This window comes from Arvicanthis niloticus, chromosome 6 (genome assembly GCF_011762505.2).
Source record: "Arvicanthis niloticus isolate mArvNil1 chromosome 6, mArvNil1.pat.X, whole genome shotgun sequence".
NCBI lineage: Eukaryota > Metazoa > Chordata > Mammalia > Rodentia > Muridae > Arvicanthis > Arvicanthis niloticus.
In genome coordinates, this window is record NC_047663.1 from 23,136,858 (window position 1) to 23,156,529 (window position 19,672).

Consider the following 19,672-nt stretch of genomic DNA (forward strand, 5'->3'; position numbering starts at 1 on the left):
TTTTTTTTTGGTTTTTCGAGACAGGGTTTCTCTGTATAGCCTTGGCTGTCCTGGAACTCACTCTGTAGACCAGGCTGGCCTCGAACTCAGAAATCCTCCTGCCTCTGCCTCCCAAGTGCTAGGATTAAAGGCGTGCACCACCACCACCAGGCCTGAGCCATCTTTCTAGCTTCTGGAGCAGAATCCTTAGAACTGACATCCTGAACAACAAGCACAAAACAGAGAGGGAACTGGAAGCAATGAGCTTTAGGCTCTCAGACCCCACACCCAGAGACGTACTTCCTCCTGCAAGGCCATGCGTCTTAAGACTCCTCATCCACTTCCATCAACTGAGGACCAAGGGTTCAAATGCCCAAGATTATAAGGAACATTTCTCATTCAAACCACTGTGTGTGGGAATGTAGGAATAATTGGAAGGGGGAAATGTGATTATATTTTATTATCTCCCTTCATGAAATTCTCAAGATAAATACAAATTAAAATTCATTAATTAATTGAAAATAGTGACTGTGGCTGTCGTTTAGTTTGTAGAGTGATTGACAAGCATGCACGAAGCTCACATTTCCATCCCAGCATCACATAAACCCTTGTGTGGTTGCACACACCTACACCCACACTCTGGGAGGTGGATGGAGGAGGACCAGATGCTCAAGGACAATTTTAGCTACACAGAGAAGCCATCCTGGACTACATGAGACCTAGCTTCAAAAACATAAATAAGATAAAATATCCAGGTGAACCGAAAAGTTAAAACACTTAACTTTCTAAGTAACTGGAACATCCTATACTTTTATGTCAAAACCAGAAGAAAAAAAATCTCTTTTCACATAGTTCCATAGTCAAAAATACTTAGCCACTGTAGAAGACAGTTCAGCAGGTTCTTACAAAGCTAAACACACTCTGATCATCTGATCCAGCAATTTCTGGAAACCACTTCTCCACCCAAAGGAGGTGAAAACATCTTCACACAAACACCTGCACAGAAGGAGCTGGAGAGATGGCTCAGTAGTGAAGAGCACTCGCTGCTCTTCCAGGGGACTGGGGTCTCGCTCCCAGCACCCATGTCAGCAGACTCACAAAGCATATGTAACGCATAGATTCTACATCCTCTTCTGGCCTCTGTGAGTGTCAGCATACATGTGGCATGTACTCACATATAAGCAAAAATAAGTCTTCTATAAAAAAAAACTGTACAAAGATATGTACAGTGGGTTTATTCATTAATTGACAAAATTTGGGAGCAAACCAAATTCCCTTCAGTGGGTAAGTAAACAAATAAATGACAGCAGATCCAGATGATGGGACCCTAACCACAACTGTCAAGCTGGGGAAAGACAGGGAGGAAACTTCAACGTGTTACTAAGTGAAAGAAGCTGATTTGGAAAGACTGCATCATGTAGGACTCCAGCCCTCTGATATCCTGAAAAACACAAAACCATGGAAACAGTACACACAGGTCAGTAGTTGCCATGGACTGAGGGCAGAGGATAAATGGGAGGCTGGGGGGGAGCAAAGGGATTCATGGGACAATTGAAAGTACTCAGGGTTGGTCAGTATGTAATTGTCCAACCAATAGGGTTCACCAAAAGTGAACTCTATCGTGAACCATGGTGAGCATAACATCTTTGGAACACAGGCTCTGCTCTGGAGAGGACTGTTACTGTGGGCCAGTGACGGGCCGTTGATAAGCTGGGCGTGATGGGGGGGGGGGGGAATGTGGGAAATCTCTGTATCTTCCTCTGAATTTCATTGTGAGCTTAAAACCATTTTTAAAAACTCTTTACAGCTTTTTGTTTTTAATGACTAAAGAGTTAGCTCAGATTTCTTCAGTCGTTGGGATGTCTGCTCACCAAGTCTCCCAAACGAAGGGAACAAACTCTTTCTACTGGAACCAAGTAGAGAGAAAAAGGGGGTTTACTGAATGCACTTGTGGCTTTTAAACTATAACTTGTAAGGAAGAATCGGGGACAACAGAGAATCATCGCCTGCTATGTGCTAAGCACTTGGCTAAGCTCTTGGTCCCCACAACAGCCCTATAAGTTGGATGCTGTGGTCATCGCTGTTTCATGAGTAAGGAAACTGAGTCAGAGAGCAGTGGAGTCATTTTCCCAGAGTCACACAACTAATAACCGGAGGTGCTGGAATCCAGGTAGTCTGACTCACCACCCGTGCTTAGCCACAACCTGATACCATGCCGGTGAGAACCAAGAACTCTGGGTCTCTCCCTCCTTCCAGTGAAAAAGAAGTTGGTAGCCCTAGTTGTCTTCTTTCCCAGACCAGAGAAGCCATTTGGGGGTGGGGGGGGGGGGGGTAAGCTAACACAACACAGTCTGATTCTCAGAAGAAACACGAGAAATCTAGTCACAAAAAAAAAACACTCATGTTCAAGAAAAGTGTTTTCCTGGGCAGGCAAGGCAGCTCAGTAGGTAAAGAGGCTTGCTGCCAAGTCTGATGACCTGAGTCAGATCCCCAGGGTCTACACGATAGGAGAAAACTGACACCTGAAAGTGATCCTGTGATCTCCACATGCATATTGAAGTACACACATGCATGCTCACATGCACACATAAACACACACACTAAATACAGACATATGAACATACATACATAAAAAGTTTTCTTTTAAGATGTATTTATTATATTTATATGAGTACTCTGTAGCTGTCTTCAGATACACCAGAAGAGGGCGTCAGATCCCATTATAGATGGCTGTGAGTCACCATGTGGTTGCTGGGAATTGAACTCAGGACCTCTGGAAGAGCAGTCAGTGCTCTTAACCACTGAGCCATCTCTCCAAGCCCACATAAAAAGTTTTTTAATAAAAATGTTCTTCTAGAATAGTCGACAGGAATTTTAAAATATTCGTCTTTAAAGTTTTAAATTATTTTTTATTCATTTGGTGTGGATGAGGGTATAGGGACACAGCATACCATGGTGCACGTGGGAAAGTCAGAGGACAATGTGCCGGGCTTGTTGATGTGAGTCCTCTCCTTCCACCATCAGGAACTGAACTTGTATCCTCAGGCTTGGCACCAAGTGCTTTTACCTGCTCAGGCAGCTTACCAGCCCCTAGAATTTGCATTTTCACCAATGGAATATTTGAAACTAAATAATACATTCATGCACAGTAAGATCCTTAGAGTAAGATGGAAATGTAAAACTTCATCCTGAAATGAGACATCCAAACAGCATAGAAGTTCAAGTTCAATTCGGTTTAATTTCTTTGAATACCAGCAACATGCATAGAATGCCACACTTCAGTACCTAGTAGATTCTCAAGAAATGATGGCTGATACACCAGCAGGTGTGAATATTGCTTTCCAGCCATGAATACATGATCTGAAGAAGCACAGACAGACATGGATAGAAGTGACCCAGGAATACATCTTAAACTTCCAGAAAAGGAGAAATACAAATAAAAGTATAAATTTAAAATACAAATAAAAGTATAAATAAAGCATATTTATCCTTTTAAAGTTTTAGTTTAGAGGGATGGAGAGATAGCTCAGCCATTTTGAACACTGGCTGCTCTTGCAGAGGACCTGGGTTCAATTCCCTGCATCCACAAGACAACTCACAACCCATCTGTAACTCCAGTTCCAAGGGGCCCAACGTCTTCCGACCTCTGCCAGGCATGCAAGTGGTGCTCAGACATACATGCAGACAAAAGAATACACACAAAAGAATAAATTGGACTTTAAAAAGTATCAGTTTGCAGGAAATATGTGAAGGGAGGGAGGAGACTTGTCCTATTCATAAACACCAACCTTGTTTCCAGGGCTTACACATCATCGGTGCAGCTGTGATAGAGAAGTCTGTGATCTACATGGCCATGTTATTTCCATAGCCAGCTCATCTGCAAAATGGTTCTAATAATATGTGCTTAACTTAGTCCACAAAAGATAGGTTAATTAGTATTTATAAGCTACCTGGAGATAAACAGATTGTGTTAATAACACTTTGCAGTCTTGTTAGAACTCTTATCTTTAAAAAAAAAAAAAAAAAGTCAAGTCTTATAAACTATTTCTCTGCCAACACACTGTCTTGGTTGTTTCATTCATGGGAAACATTGGCAAAAAAGAAAAAAGAAAAGTGTGGAAATGTGGCCAGACCACAATAAAATTCCTAATACTTCTCTGGGTATAATTTATAAATCTTATAGTATGATGCTATGGTCCCAATTACAATTCTGTATTGTTTTTAGATGTTTGTGCCTTTTTAACTCACGATTTCTAGCCCACTGGATAGCTCTTGTCTTGTAGTGACAAATATCTGCTATTTCTCAAACTTCAATATCCACAACATTAAAAAGTTTCATCCAGAAAAAAAATTTCATGCTTCAAAACTAAAACTGTAATCAGTCAACCAATCAATGTGTAGCCATCACAGGTGATGGGTACAACCTGCCCCTGTCTGAGGTGTCCACCTTATTATAAGAATGCAAATAATTAACATTTATAAGTGTCTGTGCCCTTCAGACTGTCTTATAGCAGTTCATTATCACAGGCTCATTGAAGCCTTTGACGGACACTGTGGGATGTGATTATATTCATTTGTTCCCAGGGACGTGAAGCACAAAGAGACAGGCTGACTTCCCTAGGGCTTCGTGGAAAAGAAGAAAGTACCTGCTTCCCCATGACAACCAGTCTCCTTGGTTTACCAGAATATGGGTTGCCTAGGTCGTGATAGAAACAGCCCTCCCCTCCACATATTTTACTCCCCACTGATCAATGAAGCTCAGGTCTTAAAGTCACAATGCTTTCAGTACACAGATGAAAGCTGGAGAATCATGACAGGGTGAGACAGGGCATGCCTGTGACCTCAGCATTTGGGAAGGCAGAGGCATCAAGAGGATCAAATTCAGATTGGTTTATGCAGTAGGCTCCAGGCCCATCAGGGCTATAAAATGAGACTTTATCTCAAAGTTAATTTTTTAAGGAAAAAGAGAAAACAATTTGGAGTTCCAGTAGTTAGTTGAATTGATGTTCTGCTCCTAGACCAAATTAAAAAAAAAAAAAAATCTCACCAGGCACAACAGCATATAACTGCAATACCAGCACTCCGACAGCTGAGAGAGGAGAACTGGAGTTCAAAACCAGCCTTGGCTATATGATACCCATTCCTCTGGCCTCCACATCTGTGCACACACACACATGCACCTGCACATGCAAACACCCATTAACATGGCACATGGCAAAATAGATCAGTTCAAGAATTCTTATTGGCAAAAGATCACTAAATACAGAGAGTTTCTGGCTCAATAAGCAGGGAAAGTCTCAGTAAAATAAGGACAATTGAAATATTCTAGTGCATTTCTACACAGGGAGCAAATATTTCCAATATGAATTCTTTGTTACTTTGGGGGGGGGGGGGAGGGTCTCCACCATTTTCCAGGGGTCAAAAGGATGCAAATTCTCATCTTGGTAACACAAATAATGGTTTTTCTCTCTGTAATCTCTGGGGCTATGATTTAGTGTTACTAACACTGTAAGGCTATGAATTAGGATCACTGTCTCTGACACCTTTTTTATATATAAAAAAATATCCTCGGGGCACCTTGCCACCTACTGGACACTATTAAAAAATCACCCAATTATGAAAAATAGCAATTAGGATATGAATAATGTTTTATTACAGATCAGTGTAGCTAAGGTTGAATCCTATAAAAAGCCAGTGGGGCTGTTGCCTGTCGTGGATAAACTTTGACTTTGTACCTCTCTGGGGGAAAGGCTGCTGTGCTGTGCTGTGCTGTGTCGTGCCATCGCCATGTCTTTTCGCTTTTCTGGGGGATCCAGGGTCTGTTCTCGACCTGGGTCCGTCAGACTGTCCAGGGGAGGAGCAGGCTTTGTGGCCGGGAATGTGTGTGTTGGCCCTGGAGCAGAGAGCAGCTTTTCCTGCACCCTTGGGGGCATCTCTTCGGGAGGAAGCTTTGTCAACGAGGGCTCAGGTAGAGGAAATAGCGTCAGCTTCCTTAACAATGAGCCAGGACTCTTCTCTGGGAACGAGAAGGTGGCCATGCAGAACCTCAATGACCGTCTGGCATTGTACCTGAACCACGTGAGTGCCCTGGAGGAGGCCAACACTGACCTGGAGAAGAAGATCGAGGGCTGGTATGAGAAGTGTGGGCCTGGCCGTGGCCGTAGACTTGACCATGACTGCACCCGGTATTTCCCAGTCATTGAGGATTTGAAACGACAGGTAAGAAATGCAGAGTCCCATACTGTGGCTGTAGGCATGGGGTGGGCATCACTGAAAGCTAGTCAACAGTGAGGTGTGGTGGCTCACATCAGTCATCATAATGACTGAAGAGACTGAGACAGGAGGATCACAAGGCTGAGATGACCTGGGAACCCAGAGACCCTATCTCAATTAAAAAAAAAAAAAAAAAAAAAAAAAGCTAGGAACATAATAGAATTTTTTCCAGCATGCCTGTGACTCTCAGTTCAATCTCCAGTATCATGAATATGTTTAATCAGCTAATTGATTCATTTCACGTGACTTAGCAAGTTTATGGGATATGGAATTTGCTCACTCTTTGTTCCCAAAGTTGAGGGTGGAAGCTGACAATTTAAAAAAAAAAAATGTAAAATCAAATAGTGGAAGAGAAATAGTTTCAAAATCAACATAATTGAACCAGGCCTGACTGGAAAGCCCTTTAATTCCAGATACTCCAGAGGCTGAAGCACGGGGAATCACAAGTCTGAGGGCAGACTGGGTAATTTAATAGGATCCTGTCTCAAAGGAAAAATTACAGGGAGAACTGGGGATATGGTTTGTTAGCAAAGTGCTTGCCCAGAGTGTGCAAGGCTCTAGGTTCAATATCTGGTACCACAGGGATGGTGCATTACTGATTTTGTTTTGATATTTAATTCACACTTTTTTGATAAGTAACAGTGTTATCAGTGTACCATTTTATTATCTGAATAAAATAATGGTTGGGCTTTGGGGGAGGGTGGTTGTTCTTGTCTAATATGCTAGCAAAAGCTCTACCACAGAGTTACACCCCAAAACCAAGTTTCTTTGAATATCCAAATAAAGATACAAATGCCTGAGACAGGTTCTCACTGACACCGGAATGTCCTTTGACTGTCCCGTTCAGATACTGTCTATGACCACCTGCAATGCCAACCTGGTCCTTCAAAATGACAATGCCAGACTCACAGCTGATGACTTCAAGATGAAGTAGGTGAAAGTGGACCATTTATTACAAATAATGGCTAGAAGGACTGCAGCTGCACTAGAGAATGTAGCTTTTGCTTTTAAAACCCATTTTGTGTGTGTGTGTGTGTGTGTGTGTGTGTGTGTGTGTGTGTTTTTTCTGAAGATGAGTGTTTTACCTGTTTATGTCTGTGCAGGACTTGTGTGCCTGGTACTTTTAGAGGCCAGAAGTGAGCCTCAGGTCCACTAAACCCAGAGTTACAGACAGTTGTGAGTCACTGCGTGCATGCTGGGAACCTAACGTGGGTCCTCTGAAAAAGCAGTTTGTGCGCTAACCACTGAGCCATCTCTCCAGCCCTCCAAACCAAACTAGTGTAATGAACCCACTCTGTTCTAGATCAACAAAAAAGTAAAATTTAGTACATTCTTATAAAAAGATGTATTATAAATTTTTATAAATCTGACACTATTGTATTCCGACATGCTCTTCAATGGCAAAGATCAACTGTAAAGAAATGACACCTCTAAAGTAATGTATTTATAAGGGCTGGAGTGTCAGTAAAGACTTTACCACAAAAGCATGAGGACCTACCTGAGTTCAGACTCCCAGCACCCACATAAAAAGAAGGGACCAGGACACACATGTAAATCCAGTGCTGGTGAGGTGCAGACAGAGCCAGGCGGTGGTGGTCTGTACCCTTAATCCTAGCACTTAGGAGGCAGAGGTAGGCAGGTATCTGCATGTTCAAGGCCAGCCTGTTTTACATACTGAGTTTCAGGACAGCCAGGGCTATACAGAGAGACCCTATATCAAAAACCCAGGGGTGAGGGGAAACAAGAGAGGCTTGCTGGCTAGCCAGTCTAGACAAATTGGTGAACTACAGCTTCAGTGATAAGAAGTGGAGAGATATTGAAAAGGATACCGGGCTGGAGAGATGGCTCAGTGGTTAAGAGCACTGATTGCTCTTCCAGAGGTCCTGAGTTCAATTCCCAGCAACCACATGGTGGCTCACAACCATCTGTAATGGGATCCGATGTCCTCTTCTGTTGTGTCTGAAGACAGTGACAGTATACTCATAAAACATAAAATAAATACATACTGAGGGAGGAAGGGAGGAAGGGAGGGAGGGAGGGAGGGAGGGAGGGAGGGAGGGAGGGAGGGAGAGACCCAATATTGACCTCTGACCTCCACGTGCACATGCACATGCAAACACATACACAGAAAAAGAAAAATAGTACCTATAAGCTAATAGATATCTCAAACTGTCTAAACAGTTTGTCCTTGCAAGAAGCCTCAGAAATACACACAGAACCAGAACACCCCAGCCATCGGCATACAAACTGTCTTTACAAGTTGTACCTGCTTGTAATGCCAACTCTAAAACACTTTCACACCCTTTAAGGTATGAAAATGAGCTGGCTCTGCACCAGAGTGTTGACGCTGACACCAACGGTCTTCGCAGAGTGTTGGACGAGCTGACACTGTCCGCAACCAACTTGGAAATACAACGTGAGGCTCTGAGCGAGGAGCTGACGTACCTCCAAAAGAACCATGAGGAGGTAAGGAAGCCTGAAGAACGGCCACGCATACGGGATTTCCCTCTTCAAGTCCACTATTCATTCCATACCAGGATGTGGGTGTCAATCAAAATCCTCCCCCTGGGCATTAACGTTTACCCTTTTCCAGGAAATGGGAGTTCTGCAAAATGCATCAGGGGGGAACATCAATGTAGAGATGAACGCGGCCCCCGGCGTGGATCTAACCGCCATGTTGAACAACATGAGGGCCGAATATGAAGATCTGGCTGAGCAGAATCGGAAAGATGCAGAGGCCAGCTTTAAAGAGAAGGTACATCTGCGGCAGGTGACACTAGAGGGGCTCGTTTGGTAAACAGTCAAGCAGGCTACTAACCTTCCTGACGGTTCCTCTTCAGAGTGCATCGCTGCAGCAACAAATTTCAGACGATGCAGGAGCGGCCACGGCGGCCAGAAACGAGCTGATGGAACTGAAGCGCAGTCTGCAGACTCTGGAGATAGAACTTCAATCCATCACGGCTATGGTACGTGAGACTCGAACTGAAGGTGTGTGCGCCTGCACACTTTGCACTACTGCAGCAAAACACCCCACGCAGGCTATGTTGTAATGATAGGGGATTTATTCACTCACCCTAGTGTCGGAGTAGAACTAAATCTACTCTTGGTGACTTAACCTCTCACTAGCCCCACCTCTTAAAGGTCTCCACTTAATGTCACCACGCTGGGACCAAAGCCCTCATACATAAATCCTCGAGGGGACACATTCAAACCACATCCAACACCTAACATGTGTGCATAGGTAAATAAATACATATAGAAAATGATTATTTTTAATATTTTATTTTGTCTATGAGAGTTTTGTCTGCATGTATGTACGCACATCATTCATGCAGCTGGTACCTGTGAGAGTCAGAAAAGGATGTTAAATCCCCTGGAGCTAGAGTTACAGGTGCTTGAGAGTCACCATGAAGCTGCTGGGAACCCGGGTCCCCTGCGAGAGCAACAGTGCTCTTAACTGCCGAGCCGTCTCTCCAGCCCCTATAAGATGAATAGCTACAACATTAAATGTAGTATGCATAATTAAATGACTGCAATGTCATATTAAATATCAGGAATTCCGTCCATAAGCATTACTTCTAACATGGCATTCCCAAACCTTGATTGACATTCTGTTCTCAGTGAACCCCACTCGCTCTGATTTTTAATTGAGAACATGTACGCCTCATTCTAACACCCCCTTCTACCTTGAGAATGTTTCAGTTCGGACGCATCGCCCTCTCTTGCTCATTCAAGCCTTACTCTGCTTTTTCTTTCAGAAACAATCCTATGAAAATTCATTGGCTGAGACGGAAGGGAATTACTATGCTCAACTCCAGCAAATTCAGGAGCAAATTGGGGCGCGGGAGGAGCAGCTGCAGCAGATCCGGACAGAGATGGAAGGCCAGAAGCTGGAGCATGAGCAGCTGCTAGGCATCAAAACGTGTCTAGAGAAGGAAATTGACACATACTGCAACTTACTAGACGGAGAGGAACAGTGAGTACCAGTGTAGGAAACAACTAACTGCACAGTAACTAGGTTTCTATGTGTTCATTATACATTTGTTACATATTATATAATATATTGTGTGTTTACTACAGAAGTATAATATGTATCACACATTTAGTGTGTGGTCTATTTATCTTGTCATACATAGCTACATAAGTACATCCTACAACTTCTTAAAAATCACACATATATATACATATATATATTTAATTATGTCATTATTGCATCCTATGAAATGAAAACAGACAGAAATTTGAAAATCAAACTCAAGGGTTTCTTTTGGCTTGAGTGTTGTGGTGGTTGTTGCTAATGACGATGACGGTGATGGTGATGGTGATGGTGATGGTGATGGTAGTGATGATTTCTGAGACAGTTTCTTATCATATAGTCCAAACCCTTAACTCTGTGATTTTCCTATCTCAGTCTCCTGAGCACTGGGATTATGAGTACGACCCACACATGCATCCTAGAAAGCAAAGATCTAAGTATGGAAAACATTTGCATGCATAATTATATAAGGAACAATTAAATACAAAATACTTGGTCATCCCAGGACTCTGGTCCAAGGAAATACTTGCTTTCTTTTTGTTTATGTTTAAATACATTTCTTAAAACTCAACTTGTTTTATTACTTCTGTGGTTACCCCACCTATACCCTCTGTCCTAGCTCAGAACAAGGATTAAGAATATTTCACTGAGGGCTAGAGAGATGGCTCGGTGGATAAGAGCACTGGCTTCTCATCCAGAGGTCCTGAGTTCAATTCCTAGCAACCACATGGTGGCTCACAACCATCTGTAATGGGATCCAATGCCCTCTTCTGTCTGAAGCAGGCATACATACAAATAGAATGCTCATATACATAAATAAATAACTTTAAAAAAAAAAATCTCACTGCATTGGTGGTACAGCAGTGATCACAGCCATCTCCTGAGAAAATGTCATAGAGAGACATCAGAGTTTGTTAGCCAAGACCCCAAAAGCTCCAGAATTGCAGTCTCGGTTGTGAGTCCTATCCTGAGTGAATTTGAACATGTAGTTAAACCTCTCTGGACCACAGGTACCTTTTTGCTTAAGTTGTAAACACAGTAAAGCCACACTCTGTTCTCAGCCACAGCACCTCCCCATGTAGACAAAGCACCTTGACAGAGGCTGACACTCAACCAGGCCATCAGTGGCTGTTACTAAACACTGGCCCATGTTCATACTATGTGTGAATAGCTGGCTTCTGCAGTCTCCCAGGCCAGGGGGAGCCCTCGTCAGATTGTTATTATAATTATTACTATTATTATTATTATTATTATTATTATTATTATTATTATTATTATTATTATTATTTTGTTTTCAATACATTCCACTACAGTTTTCCCTCGTCCTACTCCTCCCATTCCCCACCCCTCCTCTCACATTTCCCCTCTCCTATATATCCACTCCTCCTGTTTCCCAGGGATATCCATCAAATACAGCATAACCAAATACAATAAAACTAAGCACAAACCCTCATATCAAGGCTGGACAAGGCAACCCAGTAGGCATTGGTGGTATAGTGGTGAACACAGCTGCCTTCCAGACTATTCTAAGAGATCCAGCAGTGATGGCTCCCTCCTCAGTATCTGGAGACCATTCACTCTTCCCTTAACATTCAGTACCTTTTAGCAATGGTAAGCATAATGTTTTACATGAATGTGTTGTCTTTCTAACACTATAAACTATTGTGTTTTAGGTCTCTATTTTTCTATAGCACCCAGCCTACCTCTTAGAACAGGCATTGACCTGTTGAATGAAAAGTGGGAACACAAGCTTGGGACAGATGCCCTTATTGCTAGATAGAAGAGAAGATATCTAGCCAGAAGCATCCATTTAATCTCTTCTCACTTTGCTGAAGTCACCAAAAGCTTATTAACATCCCTTTAAAATAAAACAATTTAAAACTTACTGAAACTAGAACTCCAAAATTATTATTTCCGGGGATGGAGAGAGATGGCTCAGCAGTTAAAAACCAGTTCAATTCCCGACACCCATGTCAGATAAATCACAAGCAACTGTAACTCCAGATCCAGGGGACTGATGCCGTCTTCTGGCCTTGTCTGGTACCTGCATGTATGTGGATGCACACACATGCACATAAACAAAGCTAAAAGTAATTTTTTAAAAAAACCTGTAATTTCCAATTCACAATCATCATCTATGAGCTTCCAATTGAGAGAAAAATATAATAACCTACTCCTCTCTTCACAGGAGAAGTGAATCCACAAGTTACAAACCAAAGGATGGCAAGCCTGCAAATGAATTCAACGGTATGGAAGGGATTTTAGCTAGTGTAATATTGTGCGTGTGCGTGTGCGTGTGCTAGCATGTATGTGCCTGCTGTGCATGTGGAGGACAAAGATGAACCTCAGGTGTCTTTCTCAAATGCTCTGGATCTTGCTCTTCTGAGACAGAGTCTCTCACTAGTCTGAAACTTCTCCATTTGGCCAGGCTGGCTGGCCAGCAAATGCCCAAGGATCCTCCTGCCTCAGCTTCTCCAGTGCTGGGATTGCAAGTGTGCCCTACCATGCCTGGCTTTTGTATGTGCACACTGGGGATTAGACTCAGTCCCTAACACTCCCACAGCAAGAACATCAATCCCTGAGCCATCTCCCCAGCCTGAGGGATTCTCTTAAACCCCTTCAGCTTTATTAAATGAGCAGCCTATGTGGTAACTAAAAATTTGTTTTAAGTTTAGATCTAGAGAATGAACCAATGAGGTCATTACAACTTATTTATCTATTTACTTATTTATTTATTTACTTATTTACTTACTTACTTATTTTTACCTAAAGTTTTGCCATGTAGCTCAAGCTGGCCTGGAACTCAGTCTTTTTACCTTGGCCTATCACATGCTAGGATTACAGATGTGTCCTGCTATACTATTCACCTGACAATTCTTAATCTTTATTATCTTACATCCCTGTAGAACCGATGGGTTTAAATTATAAAATGACTGTCGTGAAGAACAAATCCTTGAATGTTTTTATTGCTTAGAATGTACTATTTTTCAGTTTTACTGCTTAATGAAAGTGCTTATTTTAAACTACTAAAATAAGACAAGCTGGTATTTAAAGAAGGTAACAATCTGGCCTGGTGATTCAGGCCTGTGATCCTAAGTACTGGGGACACTATAGCAGGAGGTTTGTAGATTCTAGACTTGTCTGGGTCACAGAGTAAGCTGAAACCCAGTTTGGGTGATTTAATGGAACTCTGTCTCAAAATAAAGAATGAAACGAGGGATGGATATAAGTGAGAAATAAGATTCCTGGTCTAATATATGTTTGAGTACCTGGGTTTAACCTCCAGTTCTAAAAGAGAAAAGGGGGTGGGGAGAAAAGGGGACAGGAATAGAGGGGGAAGGAGGAGGATGAAGGGGGGGTGAAGAAGAGAGCATTGACTGTTTCAGACTAATATTTAACTGATGCCTAGATTCTTTTTTAATACATATTTCATTTGTTCTTTCAAGCACCCATTGCACAGAGAGAGAGAGAGAGAGAGAGAGAGAGAGAGAGAGAGAGAGAGAGAGAATCAGTCCTGACTCTTGTTAAGCACTAACTCTAAACATTGTATCTCAATTTTCTTCAAACTTGGAAAAAACAAAAACAGTCTTTAAATACATACCTGCTATGACTAGGTACCTTTCCCCTGTTAAGACTGAGCACTGAACTCTCCCTGGCTTCATTTCAGACTCAGCGGAAGAATCATTCGCCAGAACAGTGGCTGAAGAACTAGATCAACTTGGCAACCTTCTTTCACTGAGAGTGCACTCCGTCGAAGAAAAATCCTCTAAGATCAGCAACATCACCATGGAGCAGCGGGTGCCTTCCAAAGCCCCATAATGATGGCGAGATCACTCATCCAACAAAAAGCTGCCTCTGCAAAATCCCTTTAGTCAAGAAAATCATTCATGCCTGTTCCTACAAGTCAGACAACTAGACTCAAGTTTCCTTTTCTTCTTCCTCTTCTCACACTGTCATGGGCAATGCAGACGAAGACCCCAGGACCTTTGGCTTTGACGGAGAAAGGAATTTCATGGACAGACAACATGAAGCACAGTTGGAGGTTTACTAAAAAGCCATTTTTAACTTAGATCTAAGGCACAGGAGTCAATAGAGAGTTGTTCGGGACAAGGGTGAGATGATACCCAAGCATCAGTGCAAACTTTTCCCGAGAAAGTCGCACTTAGGTGTCTTTATCAAAGGTATATATAGAATTTTGGGACCTCTCAAGTTATATCTCTAAAGGTTACAGGAAATGGCCTTCTCCTTTCTTTAACATTGCTTGAAGGGTGTGGCTTAGAAGAAGGCTTAAACTTAAAAATAATTTCCTTCAGTAAACAAGGCTGTAAGATAGACTGATGGAGGTGTTGTTTAGACATAGGAGAAAGGAGTGTTAGAAACTCAGGGTAATGCATCATGCTGGTCCTGAGGAAGTACGATTTAGCTTGACGGGTGTCTTTGGAGAGGCTGTGTACTGTGTCTGTTGTGTACTGTGTCTCAGGCCATTTGGGCTTCATGAGCATTTCTGATGGAATTTATGATGTTTCTGGCCTTGGTTGGGAGAAGAGTCGGGTCAGACTCTGGGATGAAGGGCAGAATGCTTTTCATCTTTTTCTTTCTGTGTCACCATAAAGTTCCTATCTGTCTACCCGGCCCCGTGCTTTGGTAAGCCTTTCCAAGAAACGGGACAACCTCAGTAGCTTTTGATTTTGTTTTGTGAACCTTGGGCCACTTCATAAAGGGCTCTTCTGTTGCTAATTAGCTTGAAATATCTGCTTCTTTTCCATTTCCACAGCCGATCTCCATAAGATTATACCATAAGTAACACCATGCTTTACCTCCAAGTCACAATTGCCTCGATAACAATAGGAAGGACACTAGTTTTAACCTCGGGTCCCAAATCCCAGTTCTCTGTGTAAATGACCTATTTGGTCTTCTATGGGTACAGAAGTCAATGTACCCATGAATCGCTACGGTTCGTTCACACTTCCGACACTTAGGTAGATGATCAGAGAACTTTTTGACCCTGCTGAGGTCTCCTTCCACTTAGGAATGCATGTGCCTTCCCTCCCAACCCCACAGCAATGATTAAGAAAACCTAGAACTCAAGCAGGGTGTCTTGCTGACAGCCTCTGCGCACAAGACCATGCCTGACACGATGCAGTGAACAACCCTTAACAAAGAAACTCACAACTCAGCAAAGCGCAGAGAATAAACGTCTGTGCACCTATATCATATTCCCAGACCCAAGGTTCCGGGACCATCTCAGAAGATGGGGAAAGACTCTAAGAGCCAAAAGCCATGGAGGACCACTGTACCCATGAACACACAGCACCTGTGGTTGCCTACACAAGATAAACACAACATCAAGCCAGTCAACAAACGTGAATGAAACAGGGAGGGGCTCACACGCGCCCCCCCCCCCCCAACACCCTTAGCTGAGGCAGTTCTGACAGTTCATGGCTTCCAGGAATACGAGAGTCATTTTTCTTTTGGTGATGTGACCCCTGTTAAGTAGATCATCTCCAGTGAGTGACTCCACACCCGTGAGCATATGAGAAGCACAAATTCAATTCATTTGCGGGGGTGGGGGGTGGATGAAGTTGAAAGGAGGCTGGAACATGGGTCTGGCTGCATATGCCTTTAATCCCCACACTCACTCATTAAAGCAAGACAAGAGAGTCATGAGTGTGAGGATAGCCTGCACTACACAGCCAATTCTAGGCCAAACTAATATATGAAATCCTGTCAAAAAAAAAAAAAAAAAAAAAAAAAAGAATAAGGAGGGGAAAAGGGAGGAGTGACCTGGACCAATATGTCACTCTTCAGTGGCGGGTCCTATGAGAGAAGACCAGGGGCTCAGAAGACAAGGAAGCAGATACGTTTGGAATCAGGAGGTCTGCTCCGTCTTATGCCAAGCAAGCTTAGTAAGGAGTGCTGCCAGCGCTCTGTGTGGTATTTCCGTGGGAGGAATGGTCAGTAAAAAATATCATACAAATGGGACGAAGCCAGGATGAGGCTGATGAGGCAGCACTGCACAAAGAGAACACAGGGCATCTCAGCAGCATCATAGAGCTAACACACAGCAGGCTGAGGCCTGGCAACTTCAGTCTCTTCAGTGGGAAAAGCCAACTTCCAGGGACAGAAACCTTAACCCCTTCACGGCCCTGGCCCCAGCTCCAGACTGGCCTTGCCACATCTGCTCCTGGACAAGGACACAGAATGAACATTCCCTTTGTACTCCCATGGGGCTCCGAGAAACCTTTAGATCAACCTGGCTCTCAACAGAGAAGGAAGGCAGGGGAGGATGAAGAGGAGGTGAAAGAGGAAGGGAAAAAAGGAGGAAGAGATTAGATTAAAAACAATTTAAAGATAAATGAAAGGTGGGTTATATAAAGGGGAAGGATGGGAATGGGGGCTTAGGAGGGGGAGAGCTGGGAGAGTAGAGCAGAGGAGAGGGTGAAGGGAGGGATAACTAACACTAAGGCTGTTTGAAAAGGCCATGTTAAAACCTACTACTTTGTGTGTGTGTGTGTGTGTGTGTGTGTGTGTGTGTGCATATGTGTGTGTGTGTGTATGTGTGTATGTATATGTGTGTATGAGTGTGTGTATACATATACATATACACATATATATACATATATATGTATATCTCCTCTCAAGTTGTTGGTCAAGGGCATCCTGGAGACCCGCTCCCAACAATACAGACTATTGCCGTTTTTTTTGGTTCCCCTTGGCAATAAGAACCTATTACTGAAGACATTCTGACTATATGACAAATCATATAAACACCCATTGACTATATGACATGGAGAAATCACAGTAGTGATTTCCCAGAAAGCTTCCTCCCTCCTGGCCAGCTCTCATAGCGCTGGAAGATGTTTTGAAGCCTTCTGAGACAAAATAATAATAATAATTAATAACAACGCCAACAACAGCAGTAATAATCAGTAATCTTGCCTAGCTGTGAACACTGTGAAACACCCATCGTGTGAGCTGGGAACTGACAAGTACACACTAAGTAAACCAGTGTTCTAGACCATTAGTGATGATCTTTTTTTAAATCCTAAATAGCGTTAGGGAGATGGCTCAGTGGGAGAATTTCTTGCTGTGCAAACACAAAGACCACAGTTTGGATTCCCAACTCCCACACAAAAGCAAGACTTGGCAACAAGTCTATGATCCCACTGCTCCCCGGGGGCTACAGAGGAAGATCCTAGGGGCTTGCTGACCAGCCAGTCTAGATAAAATGGTGAAGTCCAGTTTTAGTGAGTTGCCCTATCTCAAAAATTAATGTAGAGGTACATGGCAAGATAGCTCAGTGGTTAAGGCACTTGCCACGCAAGCCTGAGGACCTGAGCACAATCCCTAGACTCCACATTAGCTTGGAAGGAGAGAAGCAACTCCCCAGAGTCGGATGACTCCATGCACATGCTGTGGAATACATGCACATTGTAAATGCAACAAATACACACAATAGTAATGGTAACTTTTAAAAAAGATATAAGTAGAGGGGGGACTGGAGAGATGGCTCAGTGGTTAAGAACATTGACTGCTCTTCCAGAGGTCCTGAGTTCAATTCCCAGCAACCACATGGTGGCTCACAACCATCTGAAATGGGACCTGATGCCCTCTTCTGGTGTGTCTGAACAGAGTGACAGTGTGCTCACATACATTAAATAAATAAATAAATAAATCTTTGTTTAAAAGATATAAGTAGAGAACACTAGAGGAAGTCGACCTCTGGTATTTGCACACACACACACACACACACAGAATGTGTGTATAGTGCCTAATCAAAAATTGTTGGAACTAATAAATGAATTCAATAAAGGTGTAGAAACCAATATTGACATATGAAAATCAGCAGTGCTTCTGCTCAGTGATAACAAAGCATCACAGAAGAAAACATTGTTTACTATAATCGCAAAAATACCCAAGGAAAAATTGTAATGCAGAAAGAGAAGGATCTTTACCCCAACAACTCCCTAAATGAGGAGCTGTTCCAGACCCTTGATGGCAACACGGAGAGGGGGGATTAGTTTCCTTTTAAGAGTGTGGCCCCTGGTAGGTTTATACAATGAGCAGTCTCTTAATACATGTGCTCCTGGCCCCACACCCAGGAGTACATGAGCAGCACAAATTGCAGTCAAGGGTTACTTTTGAAAGAGAATACAAAATTGGGAAGGCAGGAAACGGGGTGAATCTTGGAGGAGTTGGAGTGTAAATATCAAAATGCATTGTATAAAATTGTCAAAAGGATGACTAAAAACACTTTAAAACATCTCAAAAGACAAAAATAAATTAAAATATATCTCATGCTTATGGATTAAAGAGAATCTAAATTATTAAAATATATGATGAAATCTCTATGAAAAACTATGGTACACTTTCCACAGAGTTAAATAAAACAAGCTTTATATGGAAGATGTTCATGGAGCTTCATATGGAATCTTCATAGGGACCCACAGGCAGCCTTGAACGGTTAGAAGGAAGAATTAAGTTAAAGATATCACGTGCCTTGACCTCAAAACCTATTACCAATGTCAGTAATTTAAAACATTGTGTTCCAACACAAAAGCACACCTAAAACCTGGTGGAAGAGAATGAAGGGCCCAAAAATAAACCCAGGAATTTACAATCAAGTTGTTAAAAGATTCCAAGAGTACATAATGGGCAGTCTCTTCAACAGATAACATGCTGAAAACTGGAGGGAAAGTGAAGACTTCTGGTCCTCACCTTATCCTATAAACAAACAAACAAACAAATTAAAATAGATTTAATGCTTAAAACTATGGCCTGGAAAATAAGGTTACTGGAGAAAGCATAAGGAAAAACTTCCTGACATGTCTGGAAAAATCTTTTTTATGATTTATTTTGTTTTTAATTATGTGTACATACATGTCTGCGTATCTATATGTGTGTGCATGGGTGTGTGTGTGCCTTATATTTGCGCAGTGCCTCTGGAGGCCAGAAGAGGGCGTCAAATCTCCTGTAGCTGGAGGTAAAGGCAGTTGTGAGCTGCCAGATGTGGAAGCTGGAAGTTAAATTTAAGTCATCTGGAAATGTGACAAATTGGGAAAAAAAAAAAAAAAAAAAAAAAAAAAAAAACCCTAAGCTAAAAATACAACCAACAAATGCAAAATTAGAAACACAGAACTAGCTGGGCAGTGGTGGCGCACGCCTTTAATCCCAGCACTTGGGAGGCAGAGGCAGGCGGATTTCTGAGTTCGAGGCCAGCCTGGTCTACAGAGTGAGTTCCAGGACAGCCAGGACTATACAGAGAAACCCTGTCTCAAAAAAAAAAAAAAAAAGAAAGAAAGAAAAGAAACATAGAACTACAAAACACTAAAACTCTGCCTTAGAACAAAGGAACAGAGTAAAGCACTACCCCACATACTATGA

General features: G+C 42.5%; 1 protein-coding gene across 3 annotated transcripts; it reads left to right on the forward strand.

Moving 5' to 3' along the window:
* The first annotated feature begins 5,766 nt into the window (after window positions 1–5,766).
* Window positions 5,767–14,920, forward strand: Krt26 (keratin 26). Of its 3 annotated transcripts, XM_076935218.1 has the most exons (9): window positions 5,767–6,198; window positions 7,100–7,182; window positions 8,562–8,718; window positions 8,846–9,007; window positions 9,093–9,218; window positions 10,011–10,228; window positions 10,948–10,995; window positions 13,523–13,536; window positions 13,956–14,920. In XM_076935218.1, exons 1-9 carry the CDS (start codon window positions 5,767–5,769, stop codon window positions 14,105–14,107), a joined length of 1,392 nt encoding a protein of 463 aa, XP_076791333.1. In that variant the 3' UTR covers window positions 14,108–14,920. The 3 variants fall into 3 exon arrangements, with proteins under 3 accessions (XP_076791333.1, XP_076791332.1, XP_034360614.1); XM_076935217.1 differs by lacking the exon at window positions 13,523–13,536 and having other exon boundaries at window positions 10,948–10,980; window positions 13,936–14,920; XM_034504723.2 differs by lacking the exons at window positions 10,948–10,995; window positions 13,523–13,536 and adding an exon at window positions 12,477–12,535.
* The last annotated feature ends 4,752 nt before the right edge of the window (window positions 14,921–19,672 follow it).